Source organism: Martes martes, assembly GCF_963455335.1.
Source record: "Martes martes genome assembly, chromosome: 14".
Lineage (NCBI taxonomy): Eukaryota > Metazoa > Chordata > Mammalia > Carnivora > Mustelidae > Martes > Martes martes.
Genome location: NC_137902.1, coordinates 64,763,224 through 64,790,760, shown reverse-complemented (window position 1 = coordinate 64,790,760; position 27,537 = coordinate 64,763,224). Strand labels below are relative to the sequence as shown.

Below are 27,537 nucleotides of genomic sequence, written 5' to 3'. Positions count from 1 at the left end.
AATATTGAGATTGCATAAATTATATAATTTTTGCAACTATGCCACGCTGAAAATATTTAGTCACGCATTTGCAAGATCGTTTTCACCTTCACACAATTTTAAAGAACTGTATATTACAGAGCCTTAGTGAATTTTTTTACTTGCTTTTTGATGACTTTTTACCTATACAGCTTGTATTCATCCAAAGGACACTGACAACTTGTTAACAATATTAATGACTTAATGTTTCAGAGACTTAAAATAGCTCCTCTTTATTCTGAGCATATGAAATGCTAACCAGTACTCACATATTACTATTAATTAGAGTCTATATTTTATTCAGATTTCCATAATTTTTTACCAAATGTCCCTTTTCTGTTCTAGGTTCTCATCTAGGATACCACATTATCTTCACCTGTCATGCCCCCTTCGGCTCCTACGGTTGTGACAGTTTCTCAGACTTGCCTTGCTTCTAATGACCTTCACAGCTCGTTTGTTTATAGATTCCATTTATCTACTTGAGAGAGAGAGAGAATGTACACAAGCGAGGGAAGGGGCAGAGCAGCTGACTCCCCACTCCCGCTGAGCAGAGAGCCTGACGTGGGACTTGAACTCACGACCCTGGGATCACAACCTGAGTCGAAGCCAGACGCTTAACTGACTGAGCCACCCAGGCACCTCACCTTCACCGTTTAGAAGTGAACTGGTCAGGCATTTTGTAGAATGTCCCTCAATTGGGATTCGTCTCATGATTAGACTGGGTTACATGTTTCGGAGAGGAAGACCACAGATGTAAAGTGCTATTTTCATCACATAGGATCAAGGCTCCTGACTTTTGACAGGATTTACCAGTGTTGATGTTGGCCGTGGTTGCCTGGTGGAGGCAGCGTTCCTCAGGTTTCTCTGCCGTAAAGTTATTCTATTTCCCCCCATGTCCCTTTCCATACTGTTTCCTTGGCAGGGAAGCCACTATACTCAGCCCACACGTGAGCAGTGGGGGAATTACATTCTATACCATCTTGAGGGTGAAGTATTTTTTATAATTTATTTGGATTTTTTTTTGCCTGATTTCCCTCTTCTTTGCTATTTATTCAGTTGTTTATTTATATCACTATGGACTCATGGAAATTTGTTTTGTACTTTGCATTATACTCCAATTCTTTCTTCCTTCCCTCTTTCCTTCCTTTTCTTTTCTATCTTTCTATCTGTCCGTCTTAATTGTTCCACCTTTGGCTGCTGGGTCAGTTGACTCCTGTGTCCCTTTGACACAGCCCCATAACTGTGTGTACGCATGCTGGTTTACTTACTTGAGGGGAGAGACACTCTCTTACTTTCTGGCACCATAAGATGTTCCAGGGTCATCATGCATATTTCCTTCCCCAGATCTAGACTCAGCTATTTCTTGAAGAAGCCCTGATTCCCTTTATTACAGAACAGTATTAGAAACCGGTATCTGAGAGAAAGAGAGATGACCTCTGTTCTTTGCAAACGAGGGAACTGAATATTTTAAACAATGCAATTTAAATGCTGAATGCATTTTTTGAATGTCAGCTTCTAGCTCCTCAGTTTCCTACTCTGCCATGATTGCAATGTCACTAACTCAAGGATCTTTTTCAGAATTGCCTTGTCATACACTGTACTCACAGGGAAGACGAATCTTTTTAGGGTTTTTGAAAAACCAGTGTCTGCTTATGAACTCGCGGGCTGCTGGGACCCCAGCAAGGGGCCGTGCAGGGACCCCCCTGCCGTGCAGATCGCACTACAGTCAGTGAGCTCAAGATCACGGACTCCACCCTGAACTCTGCCAGCCTTCATCCATGCCAGGTTACACGTAACTGCTAGAGCACAGCTGACAAGGTGGTGTCTGGGCTTGAAATAAGGTCTCAAATACCACAATGCTGGACTAAGTCTTAGGGATTCCAATGGACTCTTCTCTCACCTCTGTGAGCACTTCATTTGGTAGAAGCCTGATTCACTTCATTAGGCTAACTGGATCTTTCTGTTAGCATGAGTCCTATCTTCTCTCTCTTGCAGAAATTACCAGCCAACTCAGCTGATAACACTGAGGGATATGGCCTGACTCCCATACTCGTTCTGTCTTTCACTTGGAACCAGGGCCTTAAAACCCTTCTCAGGCTATAACTTTAACTCCTCTGCCTTTAACTTTACTTTCTCCTCAAGTTTTTGTTTGTTTGTTATTTTGTTTGTTTGTTTTTAAGGATCTCTACATCCCATATGGCGTTTGACCCCATAACCTTGAGGTCAAGAGTCACACACTCTACCACCTGAGCCAGCCAGGCTCCCCTCCTCAAGCATTTTTGATATTCAAGAAACATTCTGAACTTTCCCAATGGGTGAGAAAATAATTTATATTCAACAAGCAAGATTTAGAGGGATGCCTGGGTGGCTCAGTCGGTTAAGTGTCTGCCTTCAGCTCAGGGTCATGCGACCAGGTTCTGGGATCAAGTCCCACATTGGGCTCCCTGTTCAGCAGAGAGGCTGCTTCTGCCTCTGCCTGCCTCTCCGACTGCTCACACTCTTGCTCTCTGACAAATAAATAAATAAAATCTTTAAAAAACATAAGCAAGATTTATATTTTGAATGATTATATAGGTTTTACATATTTAATGCAGTGATTTCAAATCTTTTATGGCATTGTGACACTTCACCACTGTTTAATATCTTGTTCTTCTTCCTCTTTTTTTTTCCCACTCTAGAGAAAACTAGATGGAATATCTATAAGATTAAGGTCAATAAATATTATTTGTTTAAACGCTTTTCTCAAGAACTTAATAACATTTTAAAATCATGAAATACTCAAGTGGTATACATAAAAGCAATGTGTAGTAGTTTATCTCTATACAAACTATACCTCGAAGTTAGAAACATGCCCTGGTTGATAACCATTGCCCTAGCCCATTAAAACTACTGCTTTCTTTCCTGCAAATTGCATAATTTCTCTCTTGGAATCAGCAGGTTATTTTTGTTGTTGTTGTTTTTGTTTTTTTGTATTTTTGGGTTTTTTTAGCTTTAAAGCCTGTACATTGCTAAATAACTCAACCAGTAGGTTGCTACAGAGTCCCTCAACCCATTTTTTAAAAAAATACGAAGCACTGTGTATACAAACTGTTTGCAGATGCTAACTATGCCTCCCTTCACGTCAGAAGGTGGTGGATGAGAAAAGGAGGCAGAGCTGATAATGGCCAGTGTTCCAGAGTCCAGAGCCAATCTCAGGCATGTGTGTTGAGTCATGGAGTTAGGAGTAACTCCAGTAAGCCTCTGATATGGTGCAATATCTGCTCATGATTCCACAGTTACCAAACCCCACTGCAGTTCAAAGGCTCCAGATGGTGCTAATAAGAAATGACTTATCCTAGAGGCTGCAGCTTGTAAAAATGTATCTGACGCAATGAGGCCTCCTGGTAAAGATTTATTTATAATTTTAACAAAACATCCTATTGTTTTTCCTACGAAAACTCCAATAGCTGAACGGAGGAGCAGTGAGAGGTGACAAAAACCCATTCTGATCCTCTCTCTGAGGTCTTGACACTGTAAAAAATGCATTTACAATAATGACAACAATGTATCCATTATCATTTGTGAGTTATAACATTTCAAAGAACCATCTTATCTTCCACTTCCTCCCATTGCCACAGGTGGATGTTAAAATATTTCTGCCTCCATTTTGTTAAAATGTTTTTATAGCAAAACAAATAAGTGCATACGTTTAGCCTTCTATGGAACAAAACACTCCATAGCTACTAATGCAACTTTAAAAAAGGCATTTTTTAGTGTTTAGCATCTCAATATCAGAAATGAGAGCTGCTATGGGGGCTGTCGGCAACGAGGTGACAGCATTTGGATACACGGCGCTTAGTCTGTGAATGGGAGGAAAGTGGGTTCATCTCCCAAAGGCCCCGGAAAATCAACAGCATGAGAGCAGGCACTCAGGATGACGAGGTCCAGTGTCTGCTACTTACAGTCGTGGTCATGGTTTCCTCAGTCACCACCTTCAGGGTGTCGACCACTGAGATGTAGCCAAGCCTCCGGGCAATGGCCAGGGCAGTGTTCCCATTCTGGCAAGAGGGAAACGAGGACAAGGAATTAAGAAGTCATTCCCCGTGTCTTGGTGACTGTGTGTTCCCACACGTTTCATCCATACTAAACAGAGGGTGAGTGTCTCATTGGTCCCACCCACTGCCCTACACAAAACATTATTTCATTAGAGACGTACCTTGCATAAAACCCATCTAACCTGTTCCCCCTCACACGGCAGACACTTGGCTGCTACCCATGGAATCCAAGAGGCTTTTTAACATTCTAAGTCATCAAGGAGACAAACATGTTTTTCTTTTTCTATATGTATTTCCTACTAGGTGGCAAGGGATTTGTAGTTTTTAAGTGTGAAACACTAATCACATCTCTCTGGATGGCTCACAATATAGCTACTGTCCTTTGGCCTGAATTCTACTGAATACTCCATTTATACCTATTAATGAAAGTAAAACAGCGACATTGGTGCATGAAGAAAAATGTAAGAAGATTCCAGCATCAAAAAAAAAAAAAAAGATTCCAGCATCCAGGTCCATCTCCTCCCTCTTCCCTTAGCCTCCCTCTTCCCTCCCCTTCACTCTTACCACAGTGAGTTCGTTGGGGGAAGCATTGTTCTGAAGCAAGACATTTATGATATGCGTGTGTCCCTGCTGAGCGGCTTGATGTAACGGCGTATACCCATTCTGCAGAAGGAAGATGGAAGAAATGACTCTTACTTCCTTGGACACAAAATCAATGACTTTGGTGGTGGATACAAAGAAGAAAAGAGTTTACCTTTGTTTTGGCATTAACTTTTGCAGAATGTTGGAGCAGGAAATTAACAATCTTGATGTTTCCATAGTGGCAGCCCACATGTAAAGGTGTATATCCCATCTGTAATTACATTTTTCAGAAAAGAAACCTCATTAAGTATACTTTCAGAAACAGCTATCCTAAACAGAAGCAAAAGTATTATTTAACCTGTCTGTTTGAGTTGGCATCGTTTTTTTCCCCCTACATATATATACGATGCCCTTGATATTTCTGAGAGCTAGTGTTTGATATAAAAAATAATACCATGTCACATGTAAGGAGTTATTGAATGTCCCAAAGTGTTCTCTTCTACATCAGCTCACTTTATTCTTACACGAACTTTTTTTTCTTTTCTTTTTTTAAAAGATTTTATTTATTTATCTGACACACAGAGAGAGATAGTGAGAGAGCGAACACAAGCAGGGGAGTGGGAGAGGGAGAAGCAGGCTCCCCGCCGAGCAGGGAGCCTGACGCAGGGCTCGAGCCCAGGACCTCATGACCTGAGCTGAAGACAGACGCTTAGCGATTGAGCCACCCAGGTGCTCCTCACGCCAACTTTTCAAGGTAGGAAGGAAACATGGCACAGTCAACAGCCTGGGCAGAGTGATTCGGTGGCTTCTTGTCGAGGGACAGAAAGAATGTTCTGTGGACAGATGTGGACTAGGATTTATTGAACATTCTATTCTCTAAAAGCATAAAATGGTGGTAGAAAAAAAGCCTGAAGTGGCTAAATGATAATGCCAGGTAATAGATGATTGTCAGAACACATGATGGACATGGAAAGTCAGAAACACTAAAGCGGAAGAGGCTGGTGGCAGTTCAAGAGGTCGGAGAAGTGTGAACTTGATCCAGTATACAAGTTGGAGTTAAAAGTCTCCTGCTTACATAGCTAGGGTCTCATAATTTGAAAACAGCTGATGCAGACAAGACAGTAAGATGCTAAGCAAATTAATATCCACTGACCCCTGAGGAACTATAAGTTGTATCCATTAAAAATATATCTTCCACATATATGATTATATACATATATATGTGTGTGTATAATTATTTTTTAAAATAAGGATATTTCAGATACTTTTCTAGAGGGCCACATTGTAACAGATAGCACCATGGAATTTCAGCATTGACAATGAATTTCTGTTTATGGGGACACTAGCAGCACCATACTGACAAAAGGGAGAGGACTGAGTTTTAAAAACATTTTCATTCTCAGTGTGTGGGGGGCAAAGGGGAATCCATGTTTTCAAGGGTCTGTATCTCATATATTATGCACTATTGTATCTTTATGGTGACTCTATGCTTATAGACAGAATGTTTGTTCCTCCCCAGATTCCCATCCTGAAACCCCAATCCCCAGTGTGACGGTATTTGGAGATGAGGTCTTTGGGAGGTAATTAGGTCATAGGCAATTAGATGAAACCCCCCATAAATGGGATTAGTGCCCTTATAGGAAGAGATAGGAGACAGCTTGTCTCTCCTCTCTGTTCTCTGCCATGCGAAGGTACAATAAGAAGGTACAAGGTGGCCATGTGCAAACCAGCATGAGGTCCCTCACCAGACAAGGGATCAGCTGGCATTTTAATCTAGGAATTCCCAACCTTCAGAACTGTGAGAAACCAGAGTCTGGTCACTCTCTGCTATTCTTGTCATAGCCACTCGAACTGACTAAGACGTGCTTGCAAATGGGTGATGTCTGAATTTGAAAAGAGTGTGCCTAGACCACAGCTGATGGTGGAAGGTGAAGACATCTCACTGGGATGCGCTGCCCTAAAGAACTTTACTCTGGTCAGATTCTGTCCCACAAACCAGTCAGTGCTGCCCGGATGCCCACTGCTACAGCTCGCCATAACCGTGCAAATGAGTCTGACTTATGGTCCCTGAAGCTGCTCCACGCATAGTGGAGATCCTGGCTTGGTAACCAGCACGGACTGGCCAAACTTCGCAGGCTTCTTTCTCGATACTAAGGACTCAGGATATTGCATTAGGAATCAGAATGCTGCTTAGTGGAAGAGGCATGAAAACAGTTTTCTCCAATCAGTTCTCAGTACATCTAGCTTAACTGAAGTAACATTATTCCCAAATTTCATGGTAGAGGATTAATCCCCAGCTAAAAACACAGAGAAAATATTTTTGAAATCTAAATATTAAGAAACTTCTCAGATTTTTAGGGGTGCCTGGGTGGCTCAGGTGGTTAATCTCCTGCCTTTGGCCCAGGTCATGATCCCAGGGTCTTGGGATCGAGTCCCGCAGCGGGCTCCCTGCTCAGTGGGGGCCTGCTTCTCCCTCTGCTGCTTCCCCTGCTTGTGTTATCTCTCTTTCTCTGGCAAATAAATAAATAAAATCTTTTTTAAAAATAAAAAAGAAATAAAAATTTAAAAAAGAAACTTTTCAGGTTTTCAGTCAGTGTGCCTAACTAAGCAATGATGCAACAGTTTCAAAAGGCTGTTGTGCTAAGTATACTAATTAGATTTTTTAAAGAAATTGAATCGTGTTAAGAATCTTAATGCACAGTTTCTACTCATCCTCAAAGCTTTCCAGCTCATTTGTAGTAAAACCCTAAGTCATTATCATGGACTATGGGACCTGTCCTATCTGGTCCCTTCTCTATACCCCCTGTGCATTAACTCTCTGAGCTCATTCCTACTAATCTCTTCCTTCTTTGTTGCACTCAAGGACACTGGTCTTCTTGCTGTTCCACAAGCATTAAAGTATTTTATTAAAAAATACATGTGCACAGCCAAGAAGATTTAGCTGGCATTTAGAGAAATGAAACTGGGGCTCTTCCATTCATCAAGGGCCGGAAAATTCCCACATTAAATGGCACCTTGTACATATATGCTCAGAGAGATGTGATTTGAGAAATTCTTTCCAACTAGCAGAAATCGATTTTGGAAAGACCAACTACTCTTTCTGGAGTGGCTAGGAAATAATCACCGTTCAGGTAACTGAGCAGTCTCTGCCTCTTTTTCCACTGTTGCCTACTTAGACCATCCCTATGAGCAGGGGTTGTCTTCTCCTTTAGGCAATACTGAAAGGCTGTATTTGTGTAGAAAGAGCTAACAGGTGCAGATGGAGTAATCAGGCTGGTGTTTCTGCTCTGTGCTGCCACAGGACCGTATCTTATTGGGTTGTAGTTAGGCACATCCCCACACAAATGGTTTGAGAGAGAGGGAGTAGGAAATCCATACTTACTCCCAACCTCCTAAAATCTCTTGTCCTCTGGGAGTCCATCCTTGGCTTTCCTTGCACTTAGCATACACAGTCTTCCTCAGTGAACACATCCACTCACACCTACGACTACTCCTTGATTTTATTTCAGGTAAACATTTTTTTTTTCATTTTTATGTATTGATGCTATTGTTTTAAGGAACATCTTTCTTTTGTCACATGTTATATGGAATAGTACTTGATAATACGGCAGGTAAAGATCGATAGAAAATTGTAAGATATTCTCTCAAATAACTTTTTCAAAATTTTAGTTTGGTATAACTAATTGAAATTGAAAAAGTGCATTTCATAACAAACAGGAATTTTCCCCTAGAGAATAAACTCTCCGAAAATAAACTCCCAGGACTTAGTTTCTTGAAGGTAGTATAGTCGAAAATCTCAACAAACTAAAAGAAAAAAAAAAAGTTGAACATTTTCCCCTGTAGTTTCTTGTTTTATTGTTTACCTCCAAAATCAATGCGGGAATAAACTGGGGGAGAAAAAGAAGCAAAATACCTCAGATATTATAGAAGAGTCAAAGTGAATGAACATTTTCAAAATGATAGGAGAAAAATAAGTAAATTGCCATCTCTATCTCTAGTGTAGCTTATCCCACTTCTGATGCGTCTTGTCATTTAACCTCTTCTCTTTCTCCGGGCACCTTCCTCTCAGCCGACAAATACATTTACATATTTCCAATCTTAAAAAACAAAAACACCTCTTCCAAATATTTGTCTCTTTTTCTAGGTCTAGATCCTTCCAAAGCGAAGCTTCTTGAAAGAAGTCATCTTCACTCACTCTTCCCTCCCCACCCCCTCCTCCCAGATTCCAGGGGACCTGCTTTCTGATCACCCCCGTGCCAACCCAGTGACATGCTTTAGTACTTCTCTCGCCCCATGCACCCTCCCGGTTTGTGACCTGGCGTCCATGTCATATTCTTTCCCGATTGCCTTTCTATGCTTCGTTAGGCCTGCTTCTACCTCCTTCATCCACTTAAAAATATTATTGATTCCAGGGCGTTGGGCTTTGATTTCCTCCACGCTGTTTCTCAATGATCACATCTGCGTTCCCAGCGTCACTTAATACATCCATTCTGACAACTAACAAATCAGGATCTATAGTCCAGACCTCCATTCTACACCCTAGAGCCAAAACTTTAGTCATTTACTGGATTTTTCCACCTCGACAGCCCCTAGATCATCTGATATACAACACACCCAATACGGAACTCATGGTCTCCTTTTCCCAGCCAGCTTCTCTCCTTTACTTCCAGTCTCCTTGAATGGTACCTGTGCTCACCCAGTCCAGGGCTCCATCCTTAGAGTCATCTGAATTTCTCACTTCTACTCATGTCTTATTGTTCATACTTCTTTAAGTAGTATTTCTCCAATTTCTCTCTTGTTCACTCATTTCCCATCTGCCCCTAAATGAAAGCCTTCTTCATCCTCCATCTGGACCTTGGCAGTAGCCTTCAACGGCCCCTGCTCCAAACTCCTTTGACCGACTCCGTCTCTGCACCATCTCCTGGGATCTTTCTAAACTGGATGTCTGACCTTATCATGCTTCTGTTTAAAACCTTCCAAGGCTTCCCAGTGCAAACAGAATGAAAAGCTGAACTTGCTCAGCCTGGCACATTAAGGTCCTCTGAAATCTTAATTTTCTAGCATGCCCCCCACCGTTTTCTCTTGTTTCTGCGATACTGCTAGTTATAGCTCCCTTCTACACTCCCCACCTTTGTAAAATAATTCAGTTGATGCCAATATTTTTTAAAATTACTTATTTATATATGGGGTCAAAGTCAGCTTTTGTACCAATTCACTCTGTGACCTTGTACAAGTAACTACTTTCTGTGCCTCTGTTTCCCCATCGGTAAAATGGGGATACCAACTTCACCCACCTTCTAGGGTTGTTGTAAGGATTAAACCAACTAATAAAGGTAACACACTCAATACCTGACACAGAGAAGATGGGTAATATACTTTGTTATTATTATATTATTTTTTTTTATTGTGACATATCTTCCTTTCTAGACTATAAATACTATGAGGGCAAGGAATATATCACCCCGTTAAGAATTAGGCAACTAGCAGGAGCTCTAAAAATGAATGTGAAATGAGTATCAAATAATTTTTTTATTATTTTACACACGTTTAAAGAAACACAATTTAACTATTAATTTGCTGACCAGTACTGCTGAGAATCAGTGTATTTTGGGTGGTCTAAATTACCTTTTTAAGAACCAAAAGGAGTGGCTTTATTTCAGCAGAATCACACTGAATATTAAACCCTGTGGCCAGCAGGACAATTTAGTCTGATCTGATTCAGCAAAACTCAAATACAGAGTTGGAGGTGTAGACGGTCAGCAAGCCAGTGGGAAGGCTGAGAAAGCTGTTAGCAGGATTTTCTGGTCTTTTCCCCACAACAGAGAAGAGCTCTCAATGTTCTCATGATTGCTATGCTCCAATTTAAGCCAATGAATTGGACAGTACCATATATTACACCTGTAGGCTGCTCAGGGATCATCTTCACCAGTAAGAATCTGGAAGTTCATAGAACATAATAGACTCCTTATTCACAAGATTAGAAAGCAAGCCCCCCAAAACTCATCTCTTGCCCTTGCTCTTCTCAGCAAGGGGACAATCACCACCTCAGTTTTTTGGGTGCTATGATCTTTGCTGAGACGAGAAAGAAAGAGAAAAGAATTTGTTAAGAGACTGGTACCTTGCGAAGTGCATCACTTGTCCAGGGCAGGAAAGGGAACATGTTTCATAAATACTACACCAAGGACAAAAATGGTTACTGAACGTGACCTGAGGTGGGCTGAGTTAGGAGGAAATGCTGGTAGAGGCCCAAGACTCTTAAGCCCAGGGGCCCCGTGCGCAAGAAGGCTCACAGCGCCATGCCCTGCCCTCCCAACATGCCCTGGAGGACCGGTGCCACACTTCCTGACTGAATAACCAGGTATGCCTCGGATGTGCAGGGACAGAGACGTACCAAGAAACTTAACCCTGTTTAGGACTCCTAGAATTTTTAATCTATAAAGGGAAAGATAACCAGAAAAAAGTGTTTAAGTCTGTGTTTGTGTGTGTAAATGAAACAAAACAAGGTGTATATATTTACCTTTAATAAAATAAGGAATAAGAAGATAAATCTAAATTCAGTCTGATTCTTTTTTTTTTTTTTTTTTTTTTTTTTTGGAGAGTGAGTACGAGTGAGGGACAGAGAGAGAACCTCAAGGAGGCTCTAGCACAAAGCCTGACGCCGGACTCAATCCCACGACCCTGAGACCATGATCTGAGCCAAAATCAGGAGTCAGACACTCGACCAACTGAGCCTCCCAGGTGCCCGTAGTCTGATTCTTTTTTTGGAATTAAAAATGCTTTTATTTTCAAAATGGAAAGTAACAAGAAACCACTCAGCTGCTACCAGGGCCTTTACCGCTAAATACTCAGCTACCGAGGGAAGTAGTCAAGCCTAAGGACAATGAGAATTTTTTTTTTTTTTAAGTGGGGAGGAAATAGAGTGAAGGTACTGCTGAGCATTGTGGCTAGAGAGTGAGGCCATGGAGACTGCAAGGGCACAGAAATTCCAGAAAGGGAATTACCCATCCCCCTCTCCCTGTTCTACCTAGGGTTGTCCTGGCCAGGGATGATGACACTTGCTTTACCATTTTAACACAGAGTTTAAAGCACGAAAGGATCTTGCCTGGTCAGATCTCCTTCAGGCAGCCCCTTTTCAACAAAACACAGTATGGGTGGAGGAGCCACAGCCCCAGGAGCCGAACAATGAATGTCCCAGGGCTGTAGTCTACTCGGGCTGCTCCCTCTGTGTTTATCCGGTAAGTCCAGTCTGACTTTGATGTCTGAATACCTTCTTACTTGGCGAATTCCTAGTGATACTTCTATATTTGTTAATATCTTCAGTATCAATAACCTCAGAATCGATCCATAGGATACCCAAGATGTTGCATGCACAGTATTTAATAAGCATTCGTTTTTGTGTCAAAAATATGACACACAGAAGGAAATGGGAGTTCTATTTTAGAGTAGATAAAACAAGTTTGCTATGAAGTACCAAAAGAAAATGCTCAGAGAAAAGAGATTAATATGAAGTCTATCTCTGATGAAGACACAAAACATCCATTTTTCTTATCTGAGTTTGAAATTGTGGCATTATAGGATATTAACCAGTATTTTTTTTTCTTTTTGAAGAGAGCTATTTGTCTGAGAGAGAGACGCTCACAACAACACATGCCATAAGGAATTTAGCGAGTGAATAATAATTGAATAAAACTTACTTTATCCTTTTTTATAGACTATATCCGAAGAAAGCCAAAGGTCACAAATCACTGATAAATTTCTCTGTATGCATTACGTCAGTCACAAAAGCCAAGAAAGGAACAAGATTTTACACTCTGCCCTTAAAGGACAGATCTGTTGTAATAACATCAATAGTACTAACATGGGTGGGTATCTATAGGCAACTAGGATAAAGAGCCTAGGCCACCAAAGACAAAAGCATCTGGGACACTGTCACCAGAGACTTCAGTGTCCCTTGCACAGATGCATGTTTGAAATACGATGTATAAGGATAGGATGGAAAATCTGTCTTCCCCCCACCCGCCCCTAACAAATTTTCTGTTTCCATATAGGAGTCACTAAGTGACACTTTATAGGAGCACATTCTTTTTGTATACCTTTGTCTGGGCATCCACGTTTGCCCCTTGGTTTACGAGGACTTCGGCCACATTCACTCTATCTTCTTGAGCAGCCAAGTGCAGCGGGGTCAGGCCACTCTGCGAAAGAGTCAAAGTACAGTCATCTTAGAGAGAGGACTGTGGCACACACAGGCATGTTCGAGCAACAATTTAGGAGTTCTAGGAGAGGATACCTAGAATTTGCATGCTAAAAAATCCTGCAGGATAAGCTTACATATTAGCACCGGGGAACACTGTTACCTGCAGGCTTCATGAAAAATTTCACACACCCTCAGAAGTGGAGGGGTGGCCGGAACCTTGTGTCCTTATCACAAACTCAGCAATTATCAAGGTTTTCCTACATTTGCTTCATCCAGCCCTACTTCCTGTTCATTCTTTTCTTTGTGGAAGCATTTGAAGGCAAATCCCAGACATTATATCATTTTCCTACTACATACTTTGGTGTTCATTTTTTAAAACTAGAGTCTTTTTTTAAAAAATGACATAAAATGATATAATGTCTGGGATTTGCCTTAAGATACTTCCACAAAGGAAAAAAAAATTAAATGAATTAACAAATGAAAAGCAGAATCAGGCTTGTAAATACAGAAAACCAACTGCTGATTGCCAGAAGGAAGGGGAATGGAGGGATGGACGACATGGGTGAAGGCGAGGGGGAGGTACAGGCTTCCAGTTATGGAATGAGTAGGTCATGGGGATAGAGCGATGATACTGTCAAAGTGATGCGACGGGACAGAGATGGACAAGTTCACTACACTAGTAGTGAACACAGCACAATGGATAAAGTTGTCAAATCACCAAGTTGCACACCTGAAACCAATGTAAGACTGTATGTCAACTATACTCAAAAAATAAGTAAATAAATAAGTATTTACCAACCCCCTCACCTGAGACGTTTTTTGCAAAATTATGCAGGAATTCAAGACATTACCATTGGTACAGGCATTAACAGAAATGATTAAATGAAAAATTAGTTATAAATTAAATACAGCAATAATATATTAATTTTAATATATTAGTTATAAATTAAATATGATAAATTAATATGTGATGATAACATTTTCTCCATCAAATATTAATGCTCAAAGCTTATAAATATGTTCTGTATGGTGCTTCTGGGTAGGAAAGATGGCCTGGGAAATGCAACAATGAATGCTATCTCATGAGAATTTCCAGGTCATTTAGATGGTGTATGTGTTTACTGAGACTGAATATTTGAAACTGAGTCTACCACAGAATAAGCAGACTACCTGGTTGTTCCAATGGCCACGGAAATAATCACCAAGACTGTACTCTGTTTTAAAAATCCTCTGTCGCTGTTAAAGTGTCTTTTCATGAATAATACTTAAGAGAAAGAAACTTGGTGTTAGTGCTTCCAGATTGTTTTCTTTCCCCTAATATGAGCACAGAAGTGAATCTCTGCGTCCCGGAGGCCTCTGTCTCCTCCTGGAGCATCCGTGCAGTGAGAGCCTCAGCTGTCCTATCTGTCCCAGGACAGGAGTGTATCAGACGCAGCAGCGAGGGCACAGAGCCCTCGAGATGCTGAACGTTATTTCGTCAGGGGCTGCCCTTCCATCTGACTGATCCCAGGACTCAGGAAGAGTCACTTGCTCTTGACTTTTTAGTAATGTTTACAGGATTAGGGAGGAAGCCCACTCAAACTGAAAAAAAAAAAAAGGAGAAAATATGGAAAGGAGGGCTGATACATTCGACTGAAATCCAAGAAAAATAAACTGGGGCCAAACCCGGTATCACGCAAACGCTGACATGATCTGAGAGTCATGTCCCCTATTCTACTTCATTGATTTATTAAGTTTTTATTTGACTTCTAGTCAGCTAACACACAGTGCTCTATTAGTTTCAGGTGCACAAGATACTGATTCAACACTTCCACGCATCAGGTGGTTCTCATCATGACCAGGGCGCTCCTCAATCCCCACCCCTAATTCCCCCCATCCCTCCACCCCGTTCATGTTCTATTTTAGAGGCAACAAATATTTTTAGCCATAATATTTTGTAAAAGTGTCATGGTCATCTATTCTAAGTTAAAGACTTTCCAAAACTTCTGAAGATTCTTTACTGAGTGGTTCTCAGCAAAGTTTGGGGATGTCTTCTGACACGTGCCCTACTCGCTCGTGTCCCCCGGTCTGTGTTCATGCTGCCCCATGAGCTCCCCACTCTATCTGTGGCACGGGGGCACGCACAGCTCTCTGGGCTTCTCTCTCCTTCCTCGCCTCTCAAAGCGTTCATTGTTCCATTTATTTGCATGTCTTCTATGTGCTCACCTCTATTAAGAGCATCATAACCCTGCACTGAAATTCTGTTTTCCTGTCTGTCTTCCTCAAACCATTATGAGCTTGTTGAGACAAAGGTGTACCTTTAAACTTCACGTAACCAGTGTCTAGCATCTAGCCCATACTAGCATCTACTAAATAATTAAATCAGAAGAAAAAGTAATCAACTTTAGGTAAAATAAGATAAATAAAAACTTTTGTTTATCTTCATGATTTTCATTAAGAACATTTTTAAAAATAGTGTGATGGTTAAAACAACCCTAGTTGACTTCAGAAGCTACATGTTAACCTTTTAGAAGGCTTCAAACATTGCTCATTTTAAAAAATGGCATTTACTTGGAACAAGAGACCACCACCAACTCAGAATATCAACAGGCCTGTTCAATATTCCATTAGCGGTTCAAAGGAATGGAGCTACTTGTGGTCTGCAAAATCCAAGCGGGAAGGTAGGGAGGAACATCAAAAGCAAAAGCAAATCAAATCCAATGCTAACACTTCAGCAGTAATTGGGGTTCATGGCCTCTTTTCCTTAAAGTGACCAGGAACTGCTGGTGACTAATAATAAGAAAGGGACAAAGTGAAAACAATGGAATTGTTTGGTTCAACATCAATTTTCACAAAAGCTACATCTTTCTTTTAATATTTATTTTTTAGCAGGGGCATGGAGTCTAGCGTGGAGTGGGAGTTGGGACGGGCAGGTGTTTAAAACTTGGGCAGTTCAGGACAAACTGACAGAGAATTCTCTGAGCTCCTTATTGCACAATGAAGTTCTACTCGTGTTCTGTTTTCACCTCAAGGCTTATTTAGTACTTTCTAGAGAATGCGGCAACAGACGAAGCAAAGATTTACAAATGCCTTCCCATTAGATCATTTCTAGGTGCTGTGACATTCTTGCACGTTCCTCAAGCATAGTGCGCTCATGGGAAGCCACCTGATCCACTTTTTAAAACTTCCCTGGAAGGATTTCTGCTGATGTCGCGTTTTTTCAGGAAGGTGGCTGACAAGGTGCAGGTTGCCTTGGTTACCCACGTCACATGGGCCTCAGAATTCCCTCGTTGATGTCCAGTCTCCCAAAGCAAACACTGAGAAATGCTGAAATATTTTCAGTCTAAAAATTTCTATGATTCTAAGGCTGGATTTACGCTGCAACTAGTTGACTGGAGTATTTTATTTATTTATTTATTTTGACTGGACGATTTTCAGGGGAAAAAAAAAGTCACATTGAACTTTGGTATCAAATCTAAACATTTACCTATGAACCAATTCGTAAGGCCTACATTGTCTCTGAGAGAATTAGTGAGCTATAGTATTCTGGGCTCTTAAAATAAACTCAGTGGATGACAGAATGTACTTCAATTGGAGAAGACCAGGTCTTCTACCTCATTAAAACAAGTTGAATTTTGTAGAGATTATTGTAAGCCTGGTCTCTATGTTAGTATTCCAACACTCAAAACTCAAAAGCTCAAAAAAAAAAAAAATCCTGCTAATGACTATTTGAAATTGTTCTGTGATTCTTATTAGTGCAGAGACATGCTCTCCTAAAAGGAATGTTTAAAAAGAAAGCTATGTGAAAATCAAATTGTCACACCGGAGAAATATGAAAAAATGTGTTTGCTCTGCAATGATCACAAAGGATTATCAAGATACTGAAACTGAAAAAAAGGTTTCCCTGTTCTCTCATGTATGTCTTTTCAGCTACAGGATGTGTTAATTTACAACCTTGGGAATTCAGATTCGTGCAGAATAAGCTTTTCCCCAAACTGTGAGAAGTCCAAAATTAAGACAACTATTCTTTTTCTGCTTAAGAAGAAAGTGCTGAATGTTATCTCACTTAATCTTCATGACATCTCTGTGAGGTAAATATTTTGTCTTCATTTACAAGAGGACAAAACTGGAGCTCAGCGAGGTCACATAACTTGTCCAATCAAGTAAGAGTCAGGCTTAGGATTCACACCCAGGAGATTTAAAGCCTTTGTGATTCCGAAACACAGGCCACATACTGGGGGAAAAAAATAAGTTACTTTTTATTTGTCATCATAAAACTCTTGCTATCTTGAAACTCTACTCCAATATCTAAGCTACAGTTGTGTCATCACCACTGGTAGAGAAGAAGATAGGGAGTTTGGATTATCAAGAATTTGGAGGCACTCCTGCAGGCTTTCCTGATATCTGAAGGGAAGACTTAGAAACATCTGTTCTGTATTTTGAGCAGATCTCAGACTTAGGTATCGATAAACAGCTCAGCAAACTCTGTATATGCAATGAGAGGTTGTAGCTTCATTAACATGTCTCTGGCCAATTGTGGGCTGGACTTTTGTTTTGCTTCACAAAATTCCTCACAAAGATTCAGGATGTCAACTATGAAGGCAGGGGAGTTTGAAAAATTTGGGGAACAGAGGCTTCACGCGTTCCTTGAAACTGCCAATTCACATACAAAGACTAACAACCTTTCTAATCTGTGAATAAAATAGCTAGTCTTAATTTCTGTTAATGAACTCTCTGAAGGAAGCACTATTTCCAATATCTGTAATCTCTGACTTAAAACCAGGACAGGCAAGGAGCAGGTGCCCCCAAAATGTTTGCAGACTAAGTCAACAGATGCAATTTACAACTTACTATTTGCTAGGTTCTGGTATGGCAACAATGTTGCTCTTTGAATTAACATTCTAACAAAATTTCATAGAATTCAGAAAAAATTTGTGGACTTCATTTTTAGGGCTCTATGTTATTCAATCCCAAGACTTTCCAATGATTCATTTACCATTCTCTCACTGCTTAACAATATTTTCTCAAAGTTTTTGCTATAATAAAGATTTTGGCAAACATCTTTGTGCAATATTATACTTTAAAGATCAATTTGACCTGGATTCTTCATGCTTCTTAGTGACCTTTCCGACAGGTAAGGTTCTGCTGGAGGCTTTGTAGAGAAAAAGGAAGGTTACCTTATTGCTCAGGTTCACGTTAGCATTTCTGCCAAGGAGCAGGGACACCATGTCCACGTGTCCTTCCTGAGCTGCAAGATGGACGGAAGCAATTCCTTGCCGGGTAACCGCATTTGCATCAGCACCATATTCCAGCAGAGTCGTCGCTATGTCCATCTGGTTCTTTTTGGCAGCGATGTGCAGCGGCGTATAACCATTCTGTCAACACAAATCACTTGGTCACATGCCCAGGAAAGAGATAAAAATGCGTACAGTGCACTCTCAAATAGTATGCTTCCCTTTCTAGTGATTTTCTTCGATGGTTTAAAAATTTGGAATCACATAAGCAAACTGATAAATCGAGCTGTGCCATTAAATTATCGCCCTCATCCCCCACATTCCTAAATCAGGAAATTATACTGCGGACAGTTTAATGCAAGTGAAACAGAGTGCCACTGGTTTTACAAAAGGAATGTAGAGTTCTTTCCTATCATGTTGGTAGGTGCTCAATAATTACTTGCTTTATTTAATTTGATAATGAGAAGAAACCCAAGTAAGAAACAACAAACAATATGGGCATGTTCAGAGCTGTTATTCTGTCTTTAAAATATCCATAATGGTTATTTGTTGCTAACAAGCTGAAAAACCTAACGTTCACGGTAGTCCAGATGCTATTATCTACTCTCATAGCCCTTTTGTTTTATTATTATTTCTTTTTGAGCAGGCTCCCCATGCAGGGCTTGAACTCATGACCCTGAGATCAAGACCTGAGCTGAGATCAAGAGTTGGATGCTTAACCGACTGCACCACCCAGGTACCCTCCTCTCATAGCCCCTTTGACTGCCTCCTTTACGAAACCCTAGTTTCTATGTTATGCTTTGGCTGAACTGGTTTCCCAAATAAGATACGGCTCATGTTTCTGTTTTTTGCCTCCCTCTATCAAGAATGTTTATCCCCCACCAGGTTCTCAGGGCCAGCATCTTCCAGCCGAAGATTCAGCTCAAGGGTCATATTCTCATGAAGTGTTTCACCTCCTCCTTCCCCTTCTACACCCACTGAGCCTGACTGACTCTAATCAAAGTCTTGGAGATATTTAGTGGCGCTCTTTCCTTTCCACACTTGTTTCCTCTTACTAAAACACAAATTTGTTGAGGGCAGGTCCTGTATCATATCTGTCTTTGTATCTCTATTAATGCCTCATGGTGACTGGTGAATCCTTAGAATGTGAGTCAGACTTACTAGAACTTTGGGAACATTCTGGGATCCTCATCTTGGCTGACCCTTGGTGCTCAAGGTAGTGGCGACCTAAATTTCTTCAGCAAACTGTTAATTAGCTGTGTTTCAGGGTCCTTCAGAGTCCTTTGCTCTGAGAAAGAAAGGTCCCCTGTGCTAGGGAGGGGAACTTGTCCTGCCTTACAGTCATTTAAGAGAAATGCAGACTGTATTTTGACTTGGGCATGACTATATATAATATGAAATATTATAAAATATGCCAATGAAAAGTTAGAATGACTTTTTTATAGAAAAGAAGGTTTAGAGGAAAAAAAAGATAGAATTTGTGGGGACGCCTGGGTGGCTCAGTTGGTTAAGCAGCTGCCTTCGGCTCAGGTCATGGTCCCGGCGTCCTGGGATCGAGTCCCACATCGGGCTCCTTGCTCCGCAGGGAGCCTGCTTCTCCCTCTGTCACTCTGTCTGCCTGTGCTCGCTCTCTCTCTCTCTCTCTCTCTCTGACAAATAAATAAATAAAATCTTAAAAAAAAAAAAAAAAGATAGAATTTGTGGATTTATACTTGGGAAAATGATCCAAATCTAGACAACTATCAGTCACACTCTTTGCAAACAATACAGATGGGTCAGAATCAACACAGAGGACACTGGGGGCTGCTGAACCACTCACAGGCTAGCCTGCTGCAACCAACCCTCATATTTTAAGTCACTAACATGTCCTAGGAGGACAGTGTTTCTCACTCGACAGACACTCTTCTTCTAATCAACTGTAGAGGATTTAAGCTGTTGGATATCAACCCATGTGAGTGGAAATGCTGCTTCCAGACTCTTCTGAAACCACCCTCTGCCAGATGGGATGGGCCAGGGTAGAAGATTTTATATCCCTATTTTTAGTTTGGACTTAGTGCCATCTGGAAACCCCAGCTGACCTGGGAAGCATTTGTCCCTCTGCACAGACACACCCTAAAGAAATTGCCTTCAGAGCCAAATGAAGAGCTTTGGACTGAGCCCAACTCTACAGCGAGTGACAGGAGGGGGAGGTCTGTTTCCCTCCCATCCCCACCCCTGCATAAAAGACAAAATTCACAAAACAGTGCTAAAATAGGACATCTGATTAGTCAATATGTCTAACACTGGCTAAACAGAGTGGTGACAGCAAGACAGTCTGAGTTTAGCTTCTTACCAAGCACCTTATTTCTATTTGCTTTTGCACGGACATAACCTTCACATTAGCCACTTTTCAAAAATTGAAGGCAGGTCAGTGTCCTCTGAGAGGTGATAATCATCTTGATTACTTTTAATTTCACCCCAAAATCCTAGGTCCTAAAGAACACTAATCAAGGGAAGCTCGGGCATTTCTGTAATGCATGCTGATTTCAGACAAGCTACTCATTACTACTGAGGGTTTTATTATGAGCTCCATACCTGAGCTACAAAGTAAAGTATAAAGCAAGGGGGAAACAACTGATGGTATTATTTTAGAAGGGGAAGTTCATGTCAGAAAGACTTAAAATGTGTTTCAAATAATAAACAAATAGTTCACCTTGAGACCTAAAAGAAATTTTCTAAATTTCCTAAGTGCTTTCTAATTTCTGGAAAGCCAAATGATTCTTACCTGTCATGCTAAAGGGGACAGATACATTTATCAGAAAAGAAATAAAATAGAGATCCAACTACAGAATCATCTTAGATATTTTTTCCTCTTGATATAGAGGACAAAATGCTTGCCAAGTGTGCTTTTGCATTTCAAGATGAAAACAAAAGGAAATGTAATTTTAAATGACCCAAAGTAATATATTTATATGATGCTTTATATTTTTTCTAAGAATTTTCACCATCTCTACAGTTCCACATCAATAGATACATCGCACATTTTACAGAAGAGAAATCTGACAAATAACAAGCTATGGCTCACTATCCCTTCCACAAGCGCCCAGGTTATGCCTGAATTCACGCCAATTCCTCCTTCTAGTGCAGGGTCCTGCCTCAAGAAACAGATCTGGCTAAAATGGATTACACAAGCCTATCTCCTTTTCCAGCACCTTCCTACCTGTCCCATTACAAGATCACACTGTGTTTCTAAACACGTGTGTGTATGAAAATATGTTGGCAACTCTACAAAAGAGAAGAAAAGGCAAGAAAACATCACATGCCCTAAGGACCAAGCACATGAATGGAGGAAGAGTTCACACCGCAGTCACTACTGTCAGACCCTCAGGCTCAAATCAGGCCTTACTGAGACTTTGTTCCTCCTTCTGCATCTCTACCAGATTCAGAAACGCTAAAGCTTCTCTGGGGTATGGGAGGCTATTTGCTGACCCTATATCATTCTCACTCCTTCCTTAACAAAAGCACCTTGGCACCATGCCGAGCTGAAAAACTACATTTCCCAGCTTCCCTTGCAGGAAGAGGCGGCCAATGGGAGGTAAGGAGAAAGGACTGGCTGGAGCTTCTGAGAATGCCCTGTAGTCCAACTTTCTTTCCAGTTTATGGCTTAAAAGAGGGCCTGGCAATCTAGGCAACAACAATCTCTCAAAGGAAAGTCGAAAAAAAAAGAGAAAAAAAGAAAAAAAAGGAAAAATCACCTGGAACTTTCCTTAAGACTCTGGAAACACTGAACCAACATCAACAACTGCCCACCTCCAGACTGCTTATAGCCTGAGAAAAACAGAGCCACATCCATTTAAACCAGTATCTTCCAGTCGATGAAGCCAATCCCTACCTGATAGAATAGGCTTTGCTCAGGCTCAACGCCCAGAAGCTCCTGACAAGGATCACAGCCCAGGAAAGAGGGTGGACACAGGGCACAGCTACGCCTAAGGCTAAAGGGCCGTTAGAACTCTTTGCCGCTCTCTGTTAAAGATGTTCTGCAGACATGGAAACGTGGAGGCTTGTTTGGCAAATACAAAGCAGGAGCCCAACGGCAAATATACCTACTACTGACCTATGTCAGAGTTATTCGTAGACTGAAAGACAGAATGGATGGATGGAAGGGTGGACTGCACACATTTTGCTTCATGCACTACTTCATGAATCTTGTCAATCCTGAACTGCCTGGCACAAGTTGTGTCAAAGCTATCACTCTCATGTGAGCACTGAATCGTTTGCTTATTAATTATTGACAGATTGACCACCAAGAAACTGTTTGTTTTTTAATAATATAATAAAAGTGGTCCGGGTTGAAAAGGATATTAAAATGTACTGAAATGATATAATCATTAAATTACACTGTAATTTTTTTTCATTTTTTACATTGGGATAAAATATACATTCCATAAAACCTACCATTGTCACCATTTTTAAGTGCACAGTCAATGGCATTAAGTCCATTTCACATGGTTTTCCAAGCATTACCACCGTTCATCTTTAGACCAAAACGCTATCCATTAAATACCAACTCCCCGTTTCTCCTTCCCTTCGGTCCCTGGCAATCAACATTCTACTTTCTGTCTCTACATGACTGAAATCAGACAATACTTGTCCTTTTGCATGACTGGTTTATTTTACTCAGTATCGTGTCTTTGAGGCTCATTCATGCTGCATCCTGGGCCAGAATTCCCTTCCTTCTTAAGGCTGAATAATATTCCACTGTATGTATACACCACATTTTATTTACCCATTCATTCTTCAATGGATAATTCCATTCCTTTCATCTTTTGGCTCTTGGGAATAATGCTATTCTTTCTTTCTTTCTTTTTTTTTTTTTTTTAATTGAAGATTAAGTCTCTACCAGAAGTCAAGGCATGGCTTTATGATGGGGAAAAATGTTTGTCAGGATCAGAAACTATGGGGGAAGCCACATTTAGATGAAAAGCAAATTTAGGGGTATGATTCTGAATTCTAGACCTTACCAGGTACAATTCTGGAGAGGATGGGACAAAAGATAATTAAGACATATAGGTGAAGAGTTTCTGAGAAGAAATAGCTGTCAAAGTTAACCTACTCCCTAAAAGAAGGTACCTAAAAACCTTCTCTTTTAAATCTCCAAAGCATTCTGGAACAGCCCCATTCAGATTTTATCACAACCCATTTGATTGAAACACTAAGGTTAAAAGAGAGACCTAAAGATGCCCCAAAATGGCAGAGTCAAAAAAAACCCCAAAACGTAAAAAGCTTAAAAATGCCAGAAGTTCCTTCAACAGCAGCGTTCAGTGAAAGCACTAGGCAGCATTATGTAGCGGCATCATTCCAGTTTTCTCAGATCATAGCCGTCTGCTCGACAACAGAGAGCCTATTAAACCAACAGCACTCGATTAACCTATCTTTAAGTAAACTCTTCTTTATGATTTGCCTCCCAAATCAGCATGTCCGGCTAATTAGAAAGCCACACGCCCTATGTAGCTCTTTTCTGAGAAATGTAGGTTGTCTACTAGTCAAAAATGCTCTAACGAGAGGAATAAAGATTCCCCTTAGGAATAATAAAAGAAGATAAATAAAACTCCCAACCTATTCTATTAAACAGAAATAAACAACTCGGAGGCAATGTTTCATGGCCAGGAAAATATAAGGTGTATTTTATAACTTTGACCACTCAGACTTTCTTACTCCCTCAGGCCATGCTGATGTTTTTAGTCTGACTGAAGAGTACCTCAACTTCTTTTCCTCCACAGGCCCCAGGATGTCCTGGATTTTTAAGGAAAATCAACCAGCAAGTGGGTATGTATTGAGCATCTACCACATTACTGACCAAATTGCTGAAGGCACAGAGTTCTGGAGGCCCTTCTATGGCTGTGACTTTTCTGTGATGTCTAAGGTGGAGGGTGCCCCATGAGCAGCAAAAGGGATGGACAGACAGAGACCGGCGGCCGCCGCCCGCCAGCCTCCCCAGGCAGGCCAATCCCAGGTACCTTTGCGGCCGCGTGAGGTGAGGCTCCTTGGTCCAAAAGCAGGAGGGCCACTTTCTGATTATCGTAATGTGCAGCCACATGCAGTGGAGTTAGCCCGCTCTGAAAACACGTGCAGAAACAACAACCACGGTCAAAAGTGTCTTAACACCAGAGGCCTAGATGTGGGAGATGGGATTAGTCTGGGCTCAACACAGAGTGCAATGTACATTCCAGATTCCACAATGCTTGGACCCCAGCAATCACCTTCCTATGTCCAAAGAGCTCTTCATCCTATGAGACTTAACTCTGGACTAGTCATAATTTGGGTGGCTGTTGGTGAGGGAGCAAAGGCTGGTTTGGTTACCCTGGAAGTGGCCTGAGGGCAGTCGGCTCCATACCTTCCCAGCAGCGTCTGGAGAGGCACTTTTCTGTAGCAGGAGATTGGCTACTTCCAGCTTCCCATACTTTGCTGCCACATGAAGGGGTGTAAATCCTTTCTGAAAGAAGAACCATAAAAATAATGAACAACAGAAATGACACAAAGGCGTTGCTTTCCTGGAACCAATAAATGATTCTAACAATGAAGCACAGTTAAGCCTACATTGACAGACCCACACAGGATGATGACAGCCCGAGTCCCTTTATCAACAAGGGGGATCAGGATTTTTCATCTTCCTGACTCTGTTGACTGAGCCACCACATGCCACTAACTCTGGGACTTCTCAGGCATCTGACCAGGACGATGGTGGAGAGCTGGGTCTGGGGTGTACTCCTGCTGTATTTTAGGGTTTCACATTTTGGGAAGAATAGGTTACTGGGTCCCAGGCCCAGTTTGGATTTGGAGGGCTTGGGAAAATCCAGGACAAGTCTGGACCTCCCGTGATCTCACATCACCAGACTGGAGCCTTTTGCGTCCGCTTCTCCAATTCCTGCATGTATACACATTGTCTTTCGCTCTGCCCCAGCCCTCCGGAGTCAGAGATTCTCGAATCTTGGCTACCACAGGTAGACTGAGTAACAACACATGGTTCCAGCCCAGGAAATCTGCCAGAGTTGGGTACTGAGAGTTGAGTAGCTGCTCTGGTTTGCTACCTGCTCCCACAAGGATCCGGAGATCCACCAGTCCGTCAGCATGCGCTGCTGTGGAGGGTCCCAAGCACGAGTCAGAGACTGGAGGGTCATCAGCACATCTGACCTCATGAGACGAAAGCTGACTAGAGCCAACGGGCAGCTGGCATAGTGGAAGGGCTGGAGCACTTGAAACCTAATCCCCACTCACTGTTTCACATATTAAATGAGATCCAGAAACTGTGCATCTCAGCTCTACTGAGGAGCCTAAAGAATTACAGGGGGTAAAGTTGGAGGCAGTCATCGTTTATTCAGATAGTTTTCCAAGGATTGCCGATTACTGTAATCGGCTTGTATATGGATCACACTTCTCTGCATCCAAACAGGAGAGTGAAACACCCATTTCTAGCTTCCTCAGACATGCCATAGGCCAATTCATCTATCAGACTCGCTAGGTTTACCTCGCACTACCAAAACATGAGCTCTAAATTTTGCAACCTGCACCCGCAGAGCGACTGACTGATTGGTTATTGCTTGAAGGCATCAGAGTGGAGATTTTAAACATCAGACCATCAATCACACAAGACAACAACAACAACAAAAGAGTAACAACAAACAAAAATGAAAGAAAGAGAAATCCACCTCCTGATCTGAAAGTGATTTGGACATGTGGCCTCAGTTGTAAGGAGGACGACTTTTGGGAGACACAGCAGGATTCCAAGACTCACTTTCCTACCTTTGTTGTTATAGAGAGAGATGCGCCATGATCCAGAAGGAATGCAGCTACGTCCTCATGTCCCTCCCGGGCCGAGAGGTGGAGCGGGGTGTACCCAGAAGTCGTGGCTGCATTTGGAGATGCTCCTTGCTGTAACAGCTGTTGCACGATATCTGCCTTCCCCAGTCGGGCGGAAATGTGCAGTGGGGTTTGGTCATCCTTAAGTGGCAAGACAGAAAAACAAGGCTGATTAGTTGAGAAAACAATGGTGACATTGTGGAACATTCAGAAAACTTTGCTTGGTATCAGAGGCTACCTTCAATGCCTTTCAAGTAACCTATTAGTTTGAAAAGTGTGAGAAGCAGTTCTGTCTGTAAATTAACCCACTACCACCGGCCACACTTTACCAAAATTTTAACCTCCAATGGTTCCTTTTCTGGGAGAGAAGGGAATGAATCCTAGTAAAAATCAAATAACTGAGAAGGTATTTTGCCTCCACCAGCGGTTAGGCCCTCAAATGGAGTGAATTCTTGTATTGGTGCCACCTTGTCATAGTCAATAGCAGAGGGGGTGGGGTGGGGAGCACAGGGTTGTGCAGGTAGATCTGCACAAAGGCTCCCAGCCAAGGGGGTTGAAAGCCAACCCACCCTCTGCTTGTCAAGTGGTACATTCCGGGTATGGGCAGGATCTGCCTCTAGCAGAAGGGCACCTTATTACAATTCACCCCCAGGCATGAGGCACCAAATCTTGCACCATTAGGGTCTTATCCCCAAGGGGGAGAGGCGTCTTTTTTTAGTTTGCCCAATGATGCCCTGTGGGGGCCATCGTTTTCCCACTGGCCATCCCAATAGCCATCCCATTTCCAAAAGGAAATCCCACACTTGAATGGGAAAAAAAGTTCAGGGAAGTGCTTCCTGTAGGGAAGGTGGACAGAAGAGGTTGGAGCACCGGAGACAGCTTTGAAGAGAAAAGTAGGATGAGAGTCAAGGCCAAAGCAAGAGGGTCTATGTAGGAAGTGTAAGAGGAATTGGGGCACCACAGGAAGAAGAGTACTGAAACCAGAACAAGGTAATTGCTGCAGAAAGATCTCCCATAATTCTCCTTTGGCCACCACCACCACTGCACATTTGCTGAGCATCTATATATCCCAGGCTCTGTGCTAAGTACTCCACCTACATTCATTCATTCATCATCACACCAATCTTATCACCAGCAACTATGGGATTCTCAGTTTCTATATGAAGAAACTAGGAAAAGAAATGTGCCACAGAGATGTTAATTCATTGCCCAACATTACAGAGCTGGGAGGTGGTGGATCAAGATTCAAACCCAGGCAGTCTGGCTGAGGAAGTCAGGTTCTTAATCATGATACACACTGCCTCCTTAATGAAATCATCACTATGAATTCTGTCCTCCATTTCAGCTTGTGGGTTAACCATTCCCTGGGTACAATGCTTGGTATGGAACCAACAACACTCAGAAAATGTGAGGTTTCTTGTAATCCGTGGTAGAGTACAGCCTTTCCTATCCATGGCTCTTTATTGAGGAAGCAGATTGAACCAATCTCTTTAGATCAGGGGTGAGAAAGTACAACCTGGGGGCCAGATCCAGTTGCTGCCTGTGTTTGTAAATAAAGTTTTATTGGAAACAGACATGCCCATCTGCTTATGTAGTATTGCCTATGGCTGCTTTTTGCTCTAGAATGTCAGAGCTGAGCAGCTGTGGCTGAGATGGTGCA

The 27,537-nt window shown here is 41.7% G+C and overlaps 1 protein-coding gene across 1 annotated transcript in view; it reads right to left on the bottom strand.

The window, feature by feature from the left end:
• Positions 1-27,537, bottom strand: part of ANK3 (ankyrin 3) — a gene marked incomplete at its 5' end in the record, with an annotated part of 330,132 nt that overhangs the window by 122,256 nt on the left and 180,339 nt on the right. The window contains 8 exons of the mRNA XM_080822938.1: positions 3,960-4,055; positions 4,617-4,715; positions 4,807-4,905; positions 12,728-12,826; positions 17,985-18,182; positions 24,038-24,136; positions 24,415-24,513; positions 25,821-26,018. Of these exons, the coding sequence (XP_080679064.1) occupies positions 3,960-4,055; positions 4,617-4,715; positions 4,807-4,905; positions 12,728-12,826; positions 17,985-18,182; positions 24,038-24,136; positions 24,415-24,513; positions 25,821-26,018 (987 nt within the window). The remainder of the gene's footprint in view (positions 1-3,959; positions 4,056-4,616; positions 4,716-4,806; positions 4,906-12,727; positions 12,827-17,984; positions 18,183-24,037; positions 24,137-24,414; positions 24,514-25,820; positions 26,019-27,537) is intronic.